The sequence below is a fragment of the Podarcis melisellensis genome (genome assembly GCF_964234715.1).
Source record: "Podarcis melisellensis genome assembly, chromosome: 1".
Classification (NCBI taxonomy): domain Eukaryota; kingdom Metazoa; phylum Chordata; class Lepidosauria; order Squamata; family Lacertidae; genus Podarcis; species Podarcis melisellensis.
In genome coordinates, this window is record NC_138528.1 from 343,439 (window position 1) to 363,917 (window position 20,479).

At 47.4% G+C, this 20,479-nt stretch overlaps 1 protein-coding gene across 3 annotated transcripts in view; it reads left to right on the plus strand.

Moving 5' to 3' along the window:
- The window catches only part of LRFN5 (leucine rich repeat and fibronectin type III domain containing 5), a 77,663-nt gene that overhangs the window by 39,656 nt on the left and 17,528 nt on the right, over positions 1 to 20,479 (plus strand). For all 3 annotated transcript variants that reach the window (XM_081910518.1, XM_081910517.1, XM_081910516.1), the window contains exon 2: positions 9,619 to 11,038. In XM_081910518.1, coding sequence (XP_081766644.1) covers positions 9,639 to 11,038 — 1,400 coding nt within the window. In that variant the 5' untranslated portion in view covers positions 9,619 to 9,638. The remainder of the gene's footprint in view (positions 1 to 9,618; positions 11,039 to 20,479) is intronic.

Below are 20,479 nucleotides of genomic sequence, written 5' to 3' on the forward strand. Positions count from 1 at the left end.
AGGGTGCGAAGGAGGGAGAAAGGCCGAGGAAGCTGAACGTTGGAAGAGGAAGGGAAGTCCTTCTTCCCAGAGTTCAACTGTGGAACTCCCTCCCACAGGAGCAAGGGGTGGCCACCAACCTGGGTGGCTTGAAAAGAACATTGGACAAATTCATGGAGGAGAAGGAGAGGGCTATTGATGGCCACCAGCCAGGATGTTCTGCTTTGGCTCCACAACTGGAGGCAGCAATGCTCTAAATAGCAGTTGCTGGAAGCCCCAGGAGGGGAGAGTTGCTCTTGTGTTCAAGTCCTGCTTGTGGCTTGAGGCAGCTGGCTGGCCGCTGTAAGAACAGGCCATGGGCCTGATCCTGCAGGCACTTCTTATCCCTGGCAAGAGATTGGCCAGCCTCTTGTTCTTGGGGTCTTGTCCTTACGGGGTCTTCGCTGCGGGATCACATTCACCCAGTACTATACCAGCTGCACTGGCTCCCGGTGGAGTACAGGATCAGGTTTAAGGTGCTGGTTTTAACCTTTAAAGCCTAGGACCCTCGTACCTACGGGACCGCCTCTCCTGGTATGTCCCACAGAGAAGCTTACGGTCTTCAAATAAAAACATTGTGAAGGTCCCAGGCCACAGAGAGGTTAGGCTGGACTCAACTAGAGCCAGGGTTTTTTCGGCTGCGGCTCCAACCTAGTGGAACGCTCTGTCACAAGAGACTAGGGCCCTGTGGGACTTGACATCTTTCCGCAGGGCCTGCAAGACAGAGTTGTTCCACCAGGCCTTTGGCCAGGGCACAGCCTGACTCCCTCCTTTGGCAATCTTCCGGAGCTCTGGCCCAATGGTTGCCATTGGCTTGATTTGAATCAATTTTATAATTAATGATTTTAGAGTGTTGTGTTGTGTTGTGTTGTACTGTTGTGTTGTGTTGTGTTGTACTGAATCATCACCATTGTTTATTTGTGAGCTGCCTTTCTATAGCTAAATCCTTTCAAAATGGAGAGATTCAAAACAAATGAATCAAAACAAACACAGCAAAATTAAAACACTCCCCACGTAAGTCGTAAAAGGATTGAAAAATACAGATGCAAAAAATAATGATACCAATAGCAGTGAAATTAGCATCTCCAGAGTTCAGTCCCAGAGCCCTCCCTTGCCAGGTGTCTCAAGAGTCTCACAAGGCAGGGAGCAGGTCTCACAAGGCAGGGAGCAGGACTGGCAGCCAAGAATCTTCTCCACTCTGGACCTCCCCAGCTCCTCCAGCCTCCGTCCTGGTCTGCCTGCTCCTTAGAATGTGGATTTGCATGTGTCTCGGACTCCAGACCAGCCTGGTCAGCGTAGAAGACTGTGTGTGTCTGTCTGCTGGAGACTCTGTTCCCACCCAAGCAGCCTTGGGTTGCCTTTGTCCTTTCAGCCACCTCCTGGTGACCTGCTCAGGTCAAAGACCCTCCTGGCACCTCCTGCTTGCTGAGCTCGCAGCTTCTGCTTCCAGCAATGGGGCCTTTGGCTCTTGGGACCGAGGTCCAGGGTTTATTTTAAAGGGAGGATGTCATCTCCTCAGCCTTCCAGCCTGTCAACATCATTTTCCATCTCTGTCAAATCTGTAAGCGTTTCTGACTTTTTCCTGTCATCCGTTAACATTTTGCCGTTTTACCCTAAGCGTCAAACTTTGCCTTCCATTGACATCCTCCTCCTTACTCCACACAGAGCTGGGGAAACCCATTTCTATTGTTTTCTACGCCCCTTGCCAATCTCAGCTCCTTCTGGGAAGACAGGGCTGCTGCTGCTGCTGCTGCTCTCGCACTCGGGCCCTCCTTGCTTTTGGGTTCTCCGTGGGGGCTTCTGGTAGGTCTCTGTGAGAGCCTCAGGCTGGACATTGTAGTCTGCTATTCTAGGCTGCATCAGCAGCAGGTTGGAATAGATAACCCTCAGGCTTCCTTCAAACAATACAATTCTATGATTCTAGTGTCCCGATCAACGGAAGCAATAGTACCGCTCTATTCTGCCCTGGTCAGGCCACACCTGGAGTCCTGTGTCCAGTTCTGGGCACCAGAATCTAAGAAGGATGTTGACAAGCTGGAAGGTGTGCAGAGGAGGGCGACCAAGAAGATCACGGGGCTGGAAACCAAGCCTGATGAGGAACGGTTGAAGGAGCTGGGTATGTTTTGCCTGGAAAAGAGGAGACTGAGAGGAGATAGGAGAGCCATCTTCAAATATCTCCTGCTCTGGAGGGTAGGACTCGAGGCAATGGATTTAAGTTCCAAGAACAGAGATTCTGACTAAACATCAGGAAGAACCTTCTGACAGCAGGAGCTGTTCCACAGTGGAACGGTTTCCCTCGGGAGGTTGTGGACTCCTTCCTTGGAGGTTTCTAAGCAGAGGCTGGATGGTCACCTGTCAGGGATGTTTTTGCTGCCTTGCAGGAGGTTGGACTGGATGACCCTTAGTGTCTCTTCCAACTCTATGGTCTATGATTCTGCAACTGACCCTTCACCAGCCACTTCCTCCGTGGGAGCAAGTGCAGGATAGAGTTCCAAGTGTTCATTCTTTCCTCCTCGGCTTGAATCATAGAGTCATAGAATCATAGAGTTGGAAGAGACCACAAGGGCCATCGAGTCCAACCCCCTGCCAAGCAGGAAACACCATCAGAGCACTCCGGACATATGGTTGTCAAGCCTCTGCTTAAAGACCTCCAAAGAAGGAGACTCCACCACACTCCTTGGCAGCAAATTCCACTGTCAAACAGCTCTTACTGTCAGGAAGTTCTTCCTCATGTTTAGGTGGAATCTTCTTTCTTGTAGTTTGGATCCATTGCTCCGTCTCCGCTTCTCTGGAGCAGCAGAAAACAACCTTTCTCCCTCCTCTATGTGACATCCTTTTATATATTTGAACATGGCTATCATATCCCCCCTTAACCTCCTCTTCTCCAGGCTAAACATGCCCAGCTCCCTTAGCCGTTCCTCATAAGGCATCGTTTCCAGGCCTTTGACCATTTTGGTTGCCCTCCTCTGGACACGTTCCAGTTTGTCAGTGTCCTTCTTGAACTGTGGTGCCCAGAACTGGACACAGTACTCCCGGTGAGGTCTGACCAGAGCAGAATACAGTGGCATTATTACTTCCCTTGATCTAGATGCTATACTCCTATTGATGCAGCCCAGAATTGCATTGGCTTTTTTAGCTGCCGCGTCACACTTGAGAGATGATGTTGTCAGCAAGGCATGGATTTATGGGGTGATCTTCTCCCAGCAGAGTTAGATTTCCAGCAGATGCCAGGATAGCTGAAAGCCCCCATCACTACAGTTCTTATCTGCAAAAGTTCAGTCATCTGTTTCAGGAGAGCTTCCTCCATGTCTTCTGGCTGCCTGACAGGAGACGCCTGTCCGCTCTCCTGTCCTCAGATGTCTCGAATTCCCCTAACTAACGTGTTCTAATTGTTATTTTAAGTATTCCCCTCCTCCCTTTTGTACACCGCTTTGACCTTTCTAATACGAAGCAATTAATGAGTTGTGCAAATAAACGAATCAAGCAACTGAAACCTTTAGGTTTCAATTAGAAATGCAAACAATCTTGCAAAGGAGTTGAGCTGCACGAAGCAGGAACCTCATCAAAGGGGGAAAAAGGCAACAGGTTTTTCTTGGTTACAGTGGTACCTTGGTTCTCAAACTTAATCCGTTCCACAAGTCTGTTCCAAAACCAAAGCGTTCCAAAACCGAGGCCTGTTTTCCCATATAAAGTAATGCAAAATGGATTAATCCGTTCCAGACTTTTAGAAACAACCACTAAAACAGCAATTTAACATGAATTTTACTACCTAAAGAGACCATTGATCCATAAATAAAAGCAATAATCAATGTACTGTACTATAAAATAAATAAGACAGTATTGTAGATGATGAAAATTAAATTATTATTTTCTTCCTTGCCCTGATGATAGTCATGGTTTGGAGGGGGGACTTTTATCCATTTCCACAGTCACACAGTCTGTCAATCAGCTGAACTGGGTTCCACACCGTCACAAAAACAAATTAACCGAAAAAGCCTCAAAAATTAAAACACAAAATAAATAGAAAAACCAAAAGCGCCAAATACAGTGGTACCTTGGTTCTTGAACGTAATCCGTTCTGGAAGTCCGTTTGACTTCCGAAATGTTTGAAAACCAAGGGGCAGCTTTTGATTGGTGCAGGTGCCCCATGGCCATCGGATGTTTGGCTTCTGAAAAAGGTTTGAAAACCAGAACACTTCCTTCCGGGTTTTTGGTGTTTGGGAACCAAGGTACCACTGTATTATTATTCATAATGATATTATCCCTGGCCACGATCCCTGGGGCAGAGGGCTAAGCTCGGCCTCCACAGTCGGAGGCAGCAGTGCTTCTGAGTCCAGGAGGGGCCAGGTCCCTTGGCTTTCGATCCTGCTTGCAGATTTCCCTCTGGGAGATCTTCTCTGCTGCTGCGAGAGCAGCATGGCGGACTAGACGGGCCATTGCTTTAGCCTCTTGGCATTCAGAGGCAGCGTCATGTACAAGCGAGATTCTTTCCTGTGCATTTCCTGGTGCCAGTTGCCTGATGCGATGGTCCTGCGCTGGCGTTCCCTGAGCCAGCCTGGCCTCCTGTCCCTGGCATGTGGCGTCTGTTCCTCAGGGGCCACTGGGTGGGCGGGGGGACTCTCTCCCATCTGCTGCTGGGAGGAAGAGCAAGTGCTCCTGCCTGGAATCTGCTTGCAAGGAGTTGTGTAGGGAATGGGAAAAGGATAGTTAGCTGGACTTTATTTCCATGCCGCCTTCTGGCCAGAAAGGACTCCCAAGGCAGCTCTCAAGGAGCAGAAGATAAATAAAATGGAAGCAGTAAAATGCAGCTTATAGAAATCTGGGGTAAAATCCGAACATCTCCCCCCCCCCCCCCCGGCAAAATAAGGTCACTCTTCCCAAATGCACACAATACTCTTCCTGAGGACAAAAGCATTTATGAATGTAAGAAGAGTTTCCTGGATCCGGCCAGTGCCCGTCCAGTCCAGCCTCCTGTTTCTGTGTCTGGAGCCTCCCTGCCAATGGCCCGCCTTCCCCAGGGTCAGAGAAATTGGGGGCCTTTTCCTCAAGGATGCGCTTCAACATCACCCTTGGAAGTCCGAATTAATGCAAAAGAATGTTCTCCGTGGAAAGGCGTAAATGGTTTTATTCCAAAAATTTATGGTTCCTTCCCAGAACGACCTGCCTCCCTCAATGTTCAGGGCTGTGGGGAAAGGGAACAAGTTTAATTGGTACATTTATAGTCCTGGACTGCCTGGCTCTCCGCAAAGGAGCCCAGCCACTTTCCTTCCAACGCAACGTATAAATTGGAGCAATATTGGATTCTGCAGAGAAGAGATTACCCTCTCAGCTGCCTATAAAAATGAATTTGTTTCTGTAAGCTTTTTCCCTTTGTCCAGTGGACACAAGAGTCTCCTGGGCGTCTGTGATGGAGGCAGCAAAAGACCCATCAGTGGCATTGCTCTGCCTCTGGGCTCCCGGCACCCTCTGGATGTGGGGCAGAGGCAGACTGTCCCCCATCAGGGCAGGCCATGGGGGTCCTTGTCTGGGGGCTGGGAGGCCGCGCCCTCCGGACATGAAGGGAGTCGGCAGAGGTTGCACACTGAGATTTCCTAAACCACAGAGAGCATTTTAATATGTTTTATATCCTGCCTTTTCAACAAAACAGTTTGCAAGGCGGCTAATGTTAAGTGCACAGAACCATGCGGGATGGAAATAATTAAACGGAGGCAGAAGAAAATCAGCAGCAAAGTAATATTCAGCCCTCATAAAGAAAAAAGCACAATCTCCTTCCAATAAAATAGTTTTAACTTGGAAGGAAAGCAAAGTTGGAGCCAAGGAAATTTATCTGGGGGGAAGGGCGATTGCACGGCCTGCATCTTCAGCTTGCCTGTGGTTTCAGATATGTGCTCCTAGGATTGCAGAATTGGGAGGGACCCCAAGGGCCATCTAGTCCAACCCCCTGCAATGCGGGAGTCAAAGCTGTTTCACCTCTGCGGATGGTTGAGAGGGAGCCAGGAGCTGCCGGGAGACACGAGTTTGGGATGATGGCAAAAACATTGCAGGGGGTAATCTTAATGGCCCTGAGGGTCTCTTCTAAATCTTCAGTTCTATGATTCTATGAAAAGAAAAAAGGGACTTAACTCCAGAGGGGCCTCTCCAAAATTGAGGAATGGGCAATAAATTAGCAAATAAACCAGCAAAGATGGAAGGGTTGCCATACACAAATCCGGACACAGACGTTATTGAACTTTTTTGGGGGGAGGCAAAGTTATTGAGCTATTTTTAAGGAAATTTGTCCAAAAAAATCCCAACATTTCTGACAATGGGTTGCCATACGTCTGGGTTTACAAGGACATTTTAACCAATTTTTTGAAATTTCACCTGGACATTATTTCCAATGGACAAATCCTGAACGTATGGAAGCCCTAAAGTATGGTTCAGTGCCAGCCTGGGCCAAGCAGTGCCCCATTGTGGCAAATAATCTGAATTTCCACATATCTACTCTGATGTGGTTTGAGCTGCTGGTGACAGACCAGAAGGAGACTTTGAGTTTATAATCGCAGTTCCCTGTTGGAGGCCATGGAGACAGCGGCACCCCAATGCAAAAGTTCATGCAAGGAATCATTGGGAAAGTGGTCAAAAATGAAACTGCTGACATCATAATGCTATCCTATGATACCCTGCATTGTTTGACAGTGGTTAGAGTGTCAGACTAGGGCCTGGGAGACTTGGGTTTAAATCCCCACTTCTTCAAGGGGTGACCTTGAGGGCAGTCACTTCCACATGAAGAAATGTTGCAGTCTTTGGCATTTTTTAGCATTCCTTGGCATCCTTTCCACTGTGCCGTCTTTGTGATTGGTGATGCCACTGGGGTGGTTGTATAGGGCCTTCGGTGGCGCTTTCCTCAGCCTGTGCACCTCAAAGGGTTTTGGGTGGTCATATTGTTGTAAGCCAAAAATGGCTTATCTCCTGAATTTATGCCAATAAAACCCAGAAACATGAGGAGTTAGGAGTCCATCGTGGTTTATTGCAAAGCAATAGGTTACAGTCGGATAGTTCCACAAAACTGCAACCCCACCCAGTGGCCCAGGCAGTGGTATTTATAAAGTTCCAGACAAAGCATTTCAGTTTTCACCAATCATGTACATCATTACCTCATTTCATGTTTAATACACATGCACAGTAAGCACTGATTCAGTGCTGATTCCCACCCTGCTCCAGTGGCGTAGCGTGGGTTGTCAGCACCCGGGGCAAGTAATTTGCACCCCCTAACCCGTGGATTTGTGCCCCCTAACCCTAACCCCCAGATGTTGTGCCCGGTGCGGCCGGCCCCCCCCTGCACCCCCCACACTACTCCACTGCCCTGCTCTGTTACATTGTGTTAGTACGCATGTTGCGCATGTTGGGAACCTGTGTTACATCCAGTCATTTGCACAATGTAGCAACTTACGTTCTAGCTTACAGCTGTATCTTTTTGATTCACATATTACATGGGTAGGCAAACTAAGGCCTGGGGGCTGGATCCGGCCCAGTCACCTTCTAAATCCAGCCCACGGACAGTCTGGGAATGAGCATGTTTTTACATGAGTAGAATGTGTCCTTTTATTTCAAATGCATCTCTGGGTTATTTGTGGGGCATAGGAATTTGTTCATTTTTTTATTCTTCAAAATATAGTACAGGCCCCCCCACAAAGTCTGAGGGACAGGGGACCAGCCCCCTGCAGAAAAAGGTTGCTAACCCCTGAATTAGCTGCATTCCTGCCCCAACTTGCAAAACCACCAGTTTCATAAAGCAACAGGTTACCATAACCTTTCTATTAGAAGCGCACTCAAGGAATTCCAGGGGTACACATTATCACCTTTATGCTGGCCCTTTGGGCCACTGCCACAATATTTCTTCAGCTGCCACTCGTGCCTGCCTCCTAGTTTCCTGCTAAACTCCTGCAACTTTCCTGCTGCAAATGCTCCAGGTCTTTTGGTGTTGTTGGTGGTCCTGCTTTTAATGTGCTACAGCACAAGAGCACCTTTGCAAAACACACAGATTCTTTGTGATGGAGCCACCCCCAATTCCCCGTTGCTGGAACCCTCAGGAGGGGAGCTGGTTTCCTATAATGGGCATCTGGTAGACCTTTGTGAGAACAGGTTGCTGGGCTGGATGGTCCCCTTTGGCCTGATCCTGCAGAGCTGTGCTTGCCTCCTTTGGTTCTGCAGATGCCCTAATGCCTGCATTCCTGTTGTGCCTTTGTGCATGGATTTAAGCAGTGGTCTAGAACAGCAATCACAGCCAGAACATAAAAGCATTAAATTCTATGATTCTATGATTCTATGGGAGGAAGGACAGTATGGTGGCCTGGCTGGTGTCATAATGCAACTAACTTTTGCCACAGGGGAAGGTGGGATTTGTTGATGGGACACAGACAATGGGATGGGCAGAGTTATATGAAGATGATAATTGATTGATTGATTGATTGATTGATTGATTGATTGATAGATACTTGGCCCATCCGGCTGGGCCTCCTCAGCCACTCTGGGCGGCTCCCAACAAAATAGTAAAAATACAATAAAACATTAAAGAATCATAGCATTGTAGAGTTGGAAGGGACCTTGAAGGTCCTCTAGACCAACCCCTGCAATGCTGGCATCTCAGCTAAAGCATCCCTGACAGATGTCCCTCCAACCTTGGGGTGAAGTGGGGCTGCAATCATGCAAGAGGGCACCCGGAAACCTTTGCTCAGCCTGGACTGGCAGGACCTCTCCGGGGGTTCAGGTGGGAGTCTTGGCTGGAGATGCTGTGTGTGTGTGGGGGGGTGAAGCTGGGACCTTTTGCTCAGGGAAGGGGGAGCCAGCTTGTTTTCTGCTGCTCCACACGGGAGGACACATTGGATTTCAGTGGCAAGAAAGGAGATTCTAGGGGGGGTTGCCATGTGTCCTCTTTTTCCAGGACATGTCCCCCTTTTCAGGAGTAAAATCTCTGCCCGGGTGGATTTTAAAAATTTACCAAAGTGTCTCTGGCTATACTTTCTGGAGGAGACATAGACACAACTGGTGGCTGAAGACTTGCTTTCCTCTTCCATTCTCCTGCCCCCTCAGCAATATTTCACAGCTTCTATAGCCTACATATAAAAGGAGAGTTGTCATAGCGTCCTCTTTTTTGCTCTTCAAAATGTGGCAACCCAAGTTCTGATCTTATTTCTTGAAAGTTTTTAAGAGGTGTTTTTTAAAAAAACCCTGATAATGTTATTGTCGTATTCAGCTTGTAAACCAGTATGAGGTCGCTGTAGTTTTTGGGGTTGTTTTGCAATCAAGTGGTGTATACATTTTATGAAATAATAAATACACAAATAGCTGTTCCATAGTGGAAGAGACCACCTTGGACTCTCCTTTGCCGGAGGTTTTTATGCAGCGGTCAGACGACCCCCTGATATGGATTCTTTAGCTGTGTTCAGGGGGGAGGTCCAGATGGCCCTGGGGGTTCGCTTCCAACAATTCCACGCCTCTACGAAACGAATTGCGCCGGTGGGGCTGTGTGTGGGACTCGAACCCGGTGCTTCCTATGTAACCCCTCTCCTCTCCCTCTCTCTCTCTCTCTCTCTCTCTCTCTCTCTCTCTCTCTCTCAGCATCCTGACCCCGCTCTACAATGGAAAAACTGCTTCTGTATCTGCTCTTCATTGGCATAGCGGCGAAGGCTCAGATCTGTCCCAAGCGCTGCGTCTGCCAGATCTTGTCCCCCAACCTTGCCACCCTTTGCGCCAAGAAGGGCCTCCTCTTTGTGCCCCCCAACATCGACCGGAGGACCGTGGAGCTGCGGCTGGCCGACAACTTTGTCACCAGCATCAAGCGCAAGGATTTTGCCAACATGACCAGCCTGGTGGACCTGACCCTCTCGCGGAACACCATCAGCTTCGTCACCCCACACGCCTTCGCTGACCTGCGCAACCTGAGGGCCCTGCACCTGAACAGCAACCGGCTGACCAAGATCACCCACGACATGCTGAGCGGGCTCCTCAACCTGCACCACCTGATCCTCAACAACAACCAGCTGACGCTGATCTCCGCCACGGCCTTCGACGACGTCCTGGCGCTCGAGGAGCTGGACCTCTCCTACAACAACCTGGAGACCATCCCCTGGGACGCCGTGGAGAAGATGGTCAGCTTGCACACCCTCAGCTTGGACCACAACATGATCGACAGCATCCCCAAGGGGACCTTCTCCCACCTCCACAAGATGACCCGCCTGGACGTCACCTCCAACAAGCTGCACAAGCTGCCCCCCGACCCCCTCTTCCAGAGGGCCCAGGTCTTGGCCACCTCAGGGATCATCAGCCCCTCCACCTTCGCCCTCAGCTTTGGCGGGAACCCCTTGCACTGCAACTGTGAGCTGCTGTGGCTGCGGCGCCTCTCCAGGGAGGACGACCTGGAGACGTGCGCCTCCCCGCCGCTCCTCTCGGGCCGCTATTTCTGGTCGGTCCCCGAGGAGGAGTTTCTGTGCGAGCCGCCGCTCATCACGAGGCACACCCATGAGCTGAGGGTGCTGGAGGGGCAGAGGGCCATCCTGAGGTGCAAGGCCCGCGGGGACCCCGAGCCGGCTATCCACTGGATCTCGCCCGAGGGCAAGCTGATCTCCAACGCCACGCGCTCGCTGGTCTATGACAACGGGACCCTCGACATCCACATCACCACCATGAAGGACACAGGCTCCTTCACCTGCATCGCGTCCAACCCAGCCGGGGAAGCCACGCAGTCGGTGGACCTGCACATCATCAAGCTGCCCCACATCGTCAACAGCACCAACCACATCCATGAGCCGGACCCCGGGTCCTCGGACATCTCCACCTCCACCAAGTCCGGCTCCAACGCCAGCAGCAGCAGCAGCAGCAGCAACGGGGAGACCAAGGTCAGCCCCGACAAGAAGGTGGTGGTGGCCGAGGCCACGTCCTCCACCGCCCTGCTCAAATTCAACTTCCAAAGGAATATCCCTGGAATACGCATGTTCCAAATCCAGTACAATGGGACGTATGACGACTCGCTTGTTTACAGGTAAGGAACCCCGGACCAGTTTGGGTCATCAGTTGCTCCTTTCGCTGGGGGAACCCTTTTCCTTTCACCTCTTCTTGGCTCTTGGGGGGTCAGTGTGGGATGTAAACACAGGAGCAGTCAATGACAACATTCCTAGAGTGTACATGTTAGAACATGGGGAGGGATGTCTGTCCAGCAAGCAGGTAAACTTCCTGGGGACGGACTTCCTCCGCATGTGACCAGAGGTGGGTGTGGCCTCACCTGTGCAGGTAATGATAAAAGCACAGGGCAGGCAGCCATCTCTCTCTCTTGCCTCTTGCCTCTCTCTTGCCTCTCTCTGCCATCTTCCTTCCATGAGGAACATCTAAGGATGCTCTCTTGGCTCCCAGCCAAGAGAGGAGATAAGGACTATCTTGCTACAAGATAGATTCTAAATGTATTTTACCTTTTTAAGTCTGTGTGCCTTCTGGGATCATATTGTGAACAGAACGTGAGTAAACTCTTTTATACTTTTATAAAGACTGTGTAGTGTCTTGTATTTTAAGAGGGATCAAAGGGGAAATTACCAGAGTAATTATAGAGGTTCTAGCGAACCTGTGCACACGTTACCGTTGCAAACTAAAAAGGGAATGTTTATAAACTCTGCTGATATTTTGGGAACTTGTTAGCACAAGTTGGATAAGGATATAATTAGTCAATATATCCTCTCCTGCACCCCAGAACATTCCCACAAAGGGTTATGGGCCCAGTATTGCATATTTCTGCGTATTTTTGAAGGATTGCTTTGGATTGTGATTTTGAGTTGAGTAGTATTTTTCTGAGTTAACTTCCTGGTAAGCACATGGTCCTTTGTTCCATTGTGCAGTGGGGATTAAGCACCCCCCCTTCCCTCAGAGTTCACAGTGACCCAAGGCAGTGAAGAATTATTTTGAGATTTTTGAGATTTTGATTTTAAAATTTTGAGAAATTTTGAAATTTTGAAGAATTTTCAAATTTTTGGATTTTAAGATGGCTAGAGCAGCTTTTGATAGTGATGCAAAGCTAGGAATGCCTGTGCTGAATGAACACAATTTCATACACTGGAAGCAGCGCTTGATAGCATGTTTAGATTATAAGCACATTTTGGAAGCTTTAAAGCCTCAGCCTACAGGATCGTCTGAGGAGGATTTAGCCAAGATAAGTGCTTGGAAACGCATGAACAGCGAAGCTAGACACATAATTTTGAGTGGACTTCGTGATGAGCAGCTATCATTAATAAATAGTACAGACGATGCATCTCAAATCTTAAGAGATATTGAGCGCGTGTATGGAGAATCTAGCATAAACTGCTTCAGAAACTTGGTGTGTAAATTAACCAGATTGAGGATGAATTCAAAAGAGGAATTCACAGAGCACATCAACAAGTTTACTGAGATTATTCAAAGAATTGATTTGACTCCCAAAGCTTTTGATGAAGATACAAAGATAGCATTTTTGTTATCATCACTTGGACCACGCTTTAGCGCATTTGTAAGTTTGATGGATCATAGACAAGGTCTGACTTTTAAAGACTTGATTGGTTATTTAAAAGAAGAATGCAGAGATAGAGCTGAATCTCCAGTGAGAAATGCTAGAAGCAAAGACAGTAGTTATGCATCTAGGCAATTTACAAAGTCGAAAGAGATGCCTAAGAAAGTGATTTGTTTCAATTGTAACAAAGAAGGACACATTGCAAAGAATTGCAGGGCTCCTAAAGCAAAGAAACCCCACCCCTTTCAGCCAAAAGGAGAAAAGAAGGGGAAATGTGAATGCACATGGCTACTGCAAGAAAGGAATTTAACAGTCCAGAATCGTGAGAATAGACGTAATAAATGGATTTTAGATTCAGGTGCCAGTTCACATTTTTCATATAAAAAGGACTATTTTAATGAGATAAATGATGAAGAAGGATCTGAAATTGAGATTGCAGATGGCAACATTGTTAAAGCAAAAGGTGCAGGTTCCATGAGTCTGAAATGCAATATAAACAATGAATGCATTGAGAACACAATCTCTAGAGTTTTGTATGTTCCAGAGCTGAGCTGCAATTTAATTAGCGTGTCCACTTTGGACAAGAAAGGTTTCCAGATCACATTTGGAAATGGAGAATGTAAAGTGACTAGAAATGGCAAAGTGTTTGCTCAAGCAAAGCTAATCAATGGTGTATATGAGCTTGATCTTTCAGAGGATCAGTCTGCAAAAGTGGCACATTCCAGCCAGAAGGATGAAGCAGATCTGGACCTATGGCACAGAAGGCTTGGACATAGAGACACCAACGTCATTCTGGATCTACAGAAAAGAGATCTTGTAAGAGGTTTGCAGGTAAAGCAGAGGAACAAAGCTCCAGCAAAATGCATAAGCTGTATTACTGAGAAGGCTGTAAAACCTTCATTTCCACGTTGTGCAGAACAAAGAAGCAACAAAGTGCTTGACATAGTGCACACTGACATATGTGGACCCATGAATGTTCCCTCACTGGGAAAGAATAGATATATTTTAATATTTCTGGATGACTTTTCAAGATTTTGTGTTGTATATTTCCTCAAAGAGAAGAGTGAGACAGTGGACAAGCTCCAGGAATACATTGCCATGGTCAAGAATAAATTCCAAAGAGCTCCAGCTGTGCTAATGAGTGACAATGGAGGTGAGTACTGCTCAAATGAAACGCAGGCTCTCCTGGCCAAGGAAGGAATTGCACACGTAACCACAATTCCTTACACACCACAGCAGAATGCCATAGCTGAGAGAAAGTTTAGGTCCATTATGGACATGACAAGGTGCATGCTAAAGGATGCATGTTTGCCACAGAAGCTGTGGGCCGAAGGAGTGTACACGTCGGTCTATTTGCAGAATAGACTGCCAACTAAAGGTGCAGAGCGCACACCATTTGAACTTTGGCATGGGAAAGCTCCCAATCTTTCGCACATACGTGTGTTTGGAAGTCCGTGTTACTTCCACGTGCCCAAAGAACACAGACACAAGCTTGACTCCAGGGCAAAAGCAGGTATCCTTGTGGGATATGCCTCTGGAGGCAAAGGATACAGAATTATGGACTTACAAACTGGTAAGACAAATGCATACCATGCGGTTTATTTTGATGAATATGGAAAAGTAGACACTAAGAACACTGTTGTGGATTCTTCAGATGAGTCAGAAAGGACTCAAGAGTTTGTATATTTCCCTTTTGAGACCCCACAAAGTAATAATCTGCCTTCGAGTGTTACAGCGCCCCCTACAGGCAACACACTAGAAGACGCAGAGGACCAGAACCCTGGCGGCACCAGAGACGAAGATGAGGACTCAGATGGGGACATGCCTGCGTTGGAGGAGGATGAGGAAGCTGATGCGGTTGCAGAACCAGAGGTCAGACGCTCGTCCAGAACCAACAAAGGTGTCCCACCATTACGGTTGTCCTACTTTGCAGGGTCGGCGTTTCCACAGGAACCTTCCACTTGGGAAGAGATACAGGAGATGCCAGCTGCAGAAGCCAGTCTCTGGAGGAAGGCCGCGCAGGAGGAGATGGATGCACTGCATCAGAACAAGACCTGGACACTCACTGAGCTGCCTCCCGGTAAGAAGGCCATTGGCAGTAAATGGGTTTTCAAGGTTAAGAAGGGGTCAGAAGGAGAAGTGCAGCGCTACAAAGCTAGACTTGTAGCACAGGGATTTTCACAGCGTTTTGGTGAAGACTATGATGAAGTTTTTGCACCAACCGTGAGGTACAGCAGTGTAAGAATGCTTTTAAGCATTGCAGCCTCCAAGAAAATGAGGGTGAAACACATAGACATTGCTACCGCTTTTCTACATGGGCAGATTTCTGAAGAAATTTATATGAAACAGCCCAAAGGTTTTGTGAAACCACATGAGGCACATTTAGTGTGCAAACTCCAGAAAGGACTTTATGGACTTAAACAGGCTGCCAGAGCCTGGAATCAGAAGTTGCATAAAATGCTGACGCAACTTGGGTACAAGCAAGGCGACGCTGACAAGTGCTTGTACAGTAAATCAAATAATGGACAATTCTCATATATCCTAGCATTTGTTGATGACCTGATTATTGCCACAGCAAGTGAGAAAGACTATATACAGATAGTAAAACACCTTAGCAAAGAGGTGGAGGTCAAGGAGCTAGGAGATGTCCAGTACTACCTTGGGATCCAGGTGGAAAGAGAAGAGGACGGCTCATTTCTTCTCAGCCAAAGACAGAAGATCCACGAGCTAATTGAGCACATGCAGATGCAAGACGCACATCCAGTTGCTACACCGATGGCTACTGACTTCCTGAAGAATCAGCAGGATTCAAAGCAGTTACCAGACAACAATGACTACAGGTCGGCGATTGGTAAACTTTTGTATTTAGTTACCACATGTAGACCTGACTTAGCTAATGCTGTGGGGATTCTTAGCAGAAAAGTGAATTCTCCCACTGAGCATGATTGGGCAGGTGTAAAGAGGGTAGTGCGATATTTGAAGGGTACCATGAATTGTAAATTAAGGTTACCAGCCGTCAGAGACCCTAAGTTGGTTGGGTATACTGATGCGGATTGGGCTGGGGATAATGCTGATTATAAATCAACAAGTGGTCATGTTTTCATGTTTGGTGATGGACCTGTTTCATGGGGCAGTTATAAACAGAGCTGTGTAGCATTATCTTCCACAGAATCAGAATACGTTGCAGCAACAGAAGCCTGCAGAGAGATCGCCTGGCTTGATCAACTCATAAAGGACTTTGGGTTGGTGAGAAAAGGGCCTGTCAGCTTGCTGGAGGACAATCAAAGTTGCCTGAAGCTGACGCAGAGTGAGAAGTTCCTGGCCAGAACAAAACACATTGGGGTTAAATACCACTACATACGCCAGATGATCCAGGATGGACTTGTGGAACTATCCTACTGCAGCACCCAAGAGATGACTGCTGACATCCTGACGAAACCCCTACCAAGAGAGAGTTTCCAGAATCTACGTGTCAAGCTGGGACTCTGGGTGGTTGAATAAAGTTGTTTATGTTTTGTATAATGTTGTATTGCCTGAGAAGGGGTATGTGGGATGTAAACACAGGAGCAGTCAATGACAACATTCCTAGAGTGTACATGTTAGAACATGGGGAGGGATGTCTGTCCAGCAAGCAGGTAAACTTCCTGGGGACGGACTTCCTCCGCATGTGACCAGAGGTGGGTGTGGCCTCACCTGTGCAGGTAATGATAAAAGCACAGGGCAGGCAGCCATCTCTCTCTCTTGCCTCTTGCCTCTCTCTTGCCTCTCTCTGCCATCTTCCTTCCATGAGGAACATCTAAGGATGCTCTCTTGGCTCCCAGCCAAGAGAGGAGATAAGGACTATCTTGCTACAAGATAGATTCTAAATGTATTTTACCTTTTTAAGTCTGTGTGCCTTCTGGGATCATATTGTGAACAGAACGTGAGTAAACTCTTTTATACTTTTATAAAGACTGTGTAGTGTCTTGTATTTTAAGAGGGATCAAAGGGGAAATTACCAGAGTAATTATAGAGGTTCTAGCGAACCTGTGCACACGTTACCGTTGCAAACTAAAAAGGGAATGTTTATAAACTCTGCTGATATTTTGGGAACTTGTTAGCACAAGTTGGATAAGGATATAATTAGTCAATATATCCTCTCCTGCACCCCAGAACATTCCCACAGTCAGGTGGGCTCAGCGGGAGATGGGGAGAAACCCTCTTCATTCAGGTCTTGCCAGCACCAAATACAGGACCTTGTGGGACTGGACAAAGGAGGAATGATGGAGACCGACTCGCCCTCCTGAGTCTTCCAGAGAAGAGGAAGACAGTATAGATTTACAGCAGTAGTTTGAGGAAGGTCATGGCTCAGGGGGAGACGAAGAGCAAAGTTAGGAAATAATGGGAGAGGCTGGATGACACATTATCACTAGACAGCATTCCAGGCCCCCCTTCTCCCAGAACCAGCAGGCAGTGAAAGTAGGAGAGCAAAGGCTGGTAACCAAATGGCCTTAAGTGGCAACTGTAAGGTGGGTGGTGCTGTTGCTGACTGAGGAGAGAAGGGGGTGGAGATTCCTCAGAGCAACGCCTTTGCTCCAAGAGGTATCATTTCTAAGCCTCCCTCTGTGAATATTGAATAAAAGCCATCGGTAAGAGCTTCCTGGTCTTATCTTTTCCTGCCAGCCTGCCGTGGGGGATCAGATTCCTTGACGCCTGGCAGGAGGTGGCCTCCCTGCACAGGGCGCTGAGCCAAGGGGACACAAAATCCAGAAGATCCATAACTGAGAGGATCCATTGGTGGAGGGGGGGGAATTTTGGCCTCACACAAGAGAGCCATATTACAAAAGATTACCAAAGTCCAGCGGCATAGCTAGCCGCTCAGGGGCCCTGTGCCTGGGGTGGGGTGAGCTACAGCAGGGTGTGCTGTGCGGAGCCTCCCTGGGGTCTGCCCCCCACATCCCCCTCAGCTGTAGGGTGGCTGAGGGGGAGGTGGTGGGCAGACACAAGCCCCACAGTGCCGTCTGGGGCAGCATGGAGCCTGCAGGCACCCGAGCCCTTCGTCGCCCCCAGAAGAGATGCGTGACCCAGAGCATCTCTCCCCCCCCGCCCGCTACACCTCTGCCCAAGTCCGCCCCGGTCTTGCAAGACTTCTCCCCACGGGCATTTGGGAACAGACAGCTTTTAACAAAAAGGCTGGGGCTGTGCCAGTTTAATTGTAATTACTGCTATGGCTTCCATCGGTGTTATCTATGCGCTTAGTTTTAACGCTAGCAGTGTTTAATTGTTTTTTAAGGATTGCTTTCCACCTTGTGCTTTTAGAAGTCTTTATTTTTATCTCTATGTCACCTGAAAACATCGAAGTGCAGAGCACTGGAAGTGCAAGTATACAAAATGCAGTTTATGGAAGTCGATTAAAAAATGACAGAAAGCAGTTTGGGCAAATGGAGAATAAAGTCAATATTACCATTCCGAAAAGGCAATCTGGGCTTAGGTACATGGAGACGCAGCAAGACAGGAGTTAACCAACAGTAATGTTTCTGGCCCTGGTTTAGCTGCCCCCCGAGGAGCCTGGCTTCAAGGCAAGGGAGAGGTGGCTGGTCTGCAGCTGGCTCCCATAGCCTTACTCCCGAGGAGGCTGGCAGCAGCAAAGGGCAAGTGTCCGTAAGGGCAAGGAAGGCAAGTCTTTCTCCCAGCCTCCTAATATATAAAATAATAATAATAAATTGTCCAGCAGCACCTTAGAGACCAACTAAGTTTGTTCTGGGTATGAGCTTTCGCGTGCATGCACACTTCTTCAGATACACTGAAACAGAAGTCACCAGGCCCTTCTATATAGTGGGAGGGTGGGGTGGGGTTTTTCTCAGAAGGGGAGTAGGAGATGGGTGATTGACTCAGTGGGTGTGGTAAACCTGTGACTGTTAATGACTGCAATTAGTCCTACAGGAAAAAGCAAGGGATACTATGCAGATGATTAGCATATATAATGAGACAGGAATCCAATATCTCTATTAAGACCAGGTCTCTCCATAGTTTTCAGAACAAAAAAAATTCCTTCCAGTAGCACCTTAAAGACCAACTAAGTTAGTTCTTGGTATGAGCTTTCGTGTGCATGCACACTTCTTCAGATACAAAGAAGTGTGCATGCACACGAAAGCTCATACCAAGAACTAACTTAGTTGGTCTTTAAGGTGCTACTGGAAGGAATTTTGTTTTGTTTTGACTATGGCAGACCAACACGGCTACCTATCTGTACATAGTTTTCAGTTTAGTGATAAGTTGTAATTCAGCAACTTCTCTTTCAAGTCTATTTCTGAATATTTTTTTGTAATAAGACAGCTGTTTGGAGATCTTGTATAGAATGTCCTGGGAGGTTGAAGGGTTCTCCTACTGGTTTCTCTGTCTTGTGATTCCTGATGTCAGATTTATGTCCATTTATCCTTTGGCATAGGGTTTGGCCTGTTTGTCCAATATAGAGAACTGAGGGGCACTGTTGGCATTTGATGGCATACACAATGTTAGAAGAAGAGCCATTCAATAGGCCTGAGATGGTATGTTGGATGTTGTTGGGTTCAGTGATGGTGTTGTCTGGGTGTCTGTGGCAGCAAAGTTGGCATCTGGGTTTACTGCAGTCTCTGGTACCAGTGTCCATGTTAAGTCTGGTTGCTGTATTATTGTGGGTGAGGAGTTGTTTAAGACTGGGTGGCTGTCTGTAGGCGATGAAAGGTCTTCCTCCCAAAGCTTGAGAAAGAGGACTGTCGTTGTCTAGGGGAGGTTGCAGATCTCTGATGATGCGTTGAACTGTTTTAACTTGGGAGCTGTATGTGATTATTATTGGTGTTCTGTTATTTTCTCTTTTGGGTCTGTCTTGCAGAAAGTTCTCTCTAGGGATCAGTCTGGGGATCAGCCTCCTGGAAGCCTCCACTGCTGGTGCAAGTCTTCTTGCATTTCAGGGAGTTTTGCGGGGAGTTAGGAAAGTGAGGTGAAAGAGTAGCTAGATATGCACACCTGAAATATGTTCAGTGTTCTCAGCCCACTCCTCTGGGACTCTCTGCCACTGGAGACTCAGCAGGGACCTTCTGTGCCAACTTCTAAAAGCCTGCTGAAAACCTTCCTATTCTATTCCTCTAGGCCTCTGCAGGCCATTAAAACTGCAACCTTCCACAATATTTTGTTGATGTCTGACTTTTTCTTTTATTTTGTTGTGGTTTTTATGGGACGGTTTTATGGTTTTATTGGTGTAAACCACTTTGATATTTTGTATGACACAGCAGTACAAATATTCTTCATAAATAAGATTTCTGATGGTGAGAAACGTAGTTCATTTCAATTTTTATTTGCATCCTGCCTTTCTGTATCTCTGCGCACGAGATGCTTGCAAGCAGCAGAAAGAAACAAAATAAGCTGCAAAGATCAGACATCGCAAAGCAATCTGATCCAATGCAGATAAGAATATGACCTTCACATAAACAACTTATATCAAATAAAAAAATAGCAAATAATGCATTTAGAATGTAATAACACCTAATAATGAAATAGAAATTCACTCTCAACAATTGCAATAAATCATTACTAGATTATAATCAATAAAAATAGCAGAGAGTCAGAATGTATAAAATGCCACAATACACAAAAGATGTAAAAGGACTGAATTGATCAACAAAGTCAAATAACTTATATATATATTTAAAAAACCAACCAACATCTGGCAGGCCAGATGTACCCCAGACCTGCTTGAAATGTGTTGCAACCAAAGTGTGGCCTCAAAGAGGAGAATGGCTCTTTGTACATTGCCTTAAATCCCATCAGGGAAAAAGGCTGAGTCTGAATAAATACCGTATTTTTCGCCCTATAGGACGCACTTTTCCCCCTCCAAAAATGAAGGGGAAATGTGTGTGCATCCTATGGGGCGAATACAGGCTTTCGGTGAAGCCTGGAGAATGAGAGGGGTCGGTCCACACCGACCCCTCTCGCTCT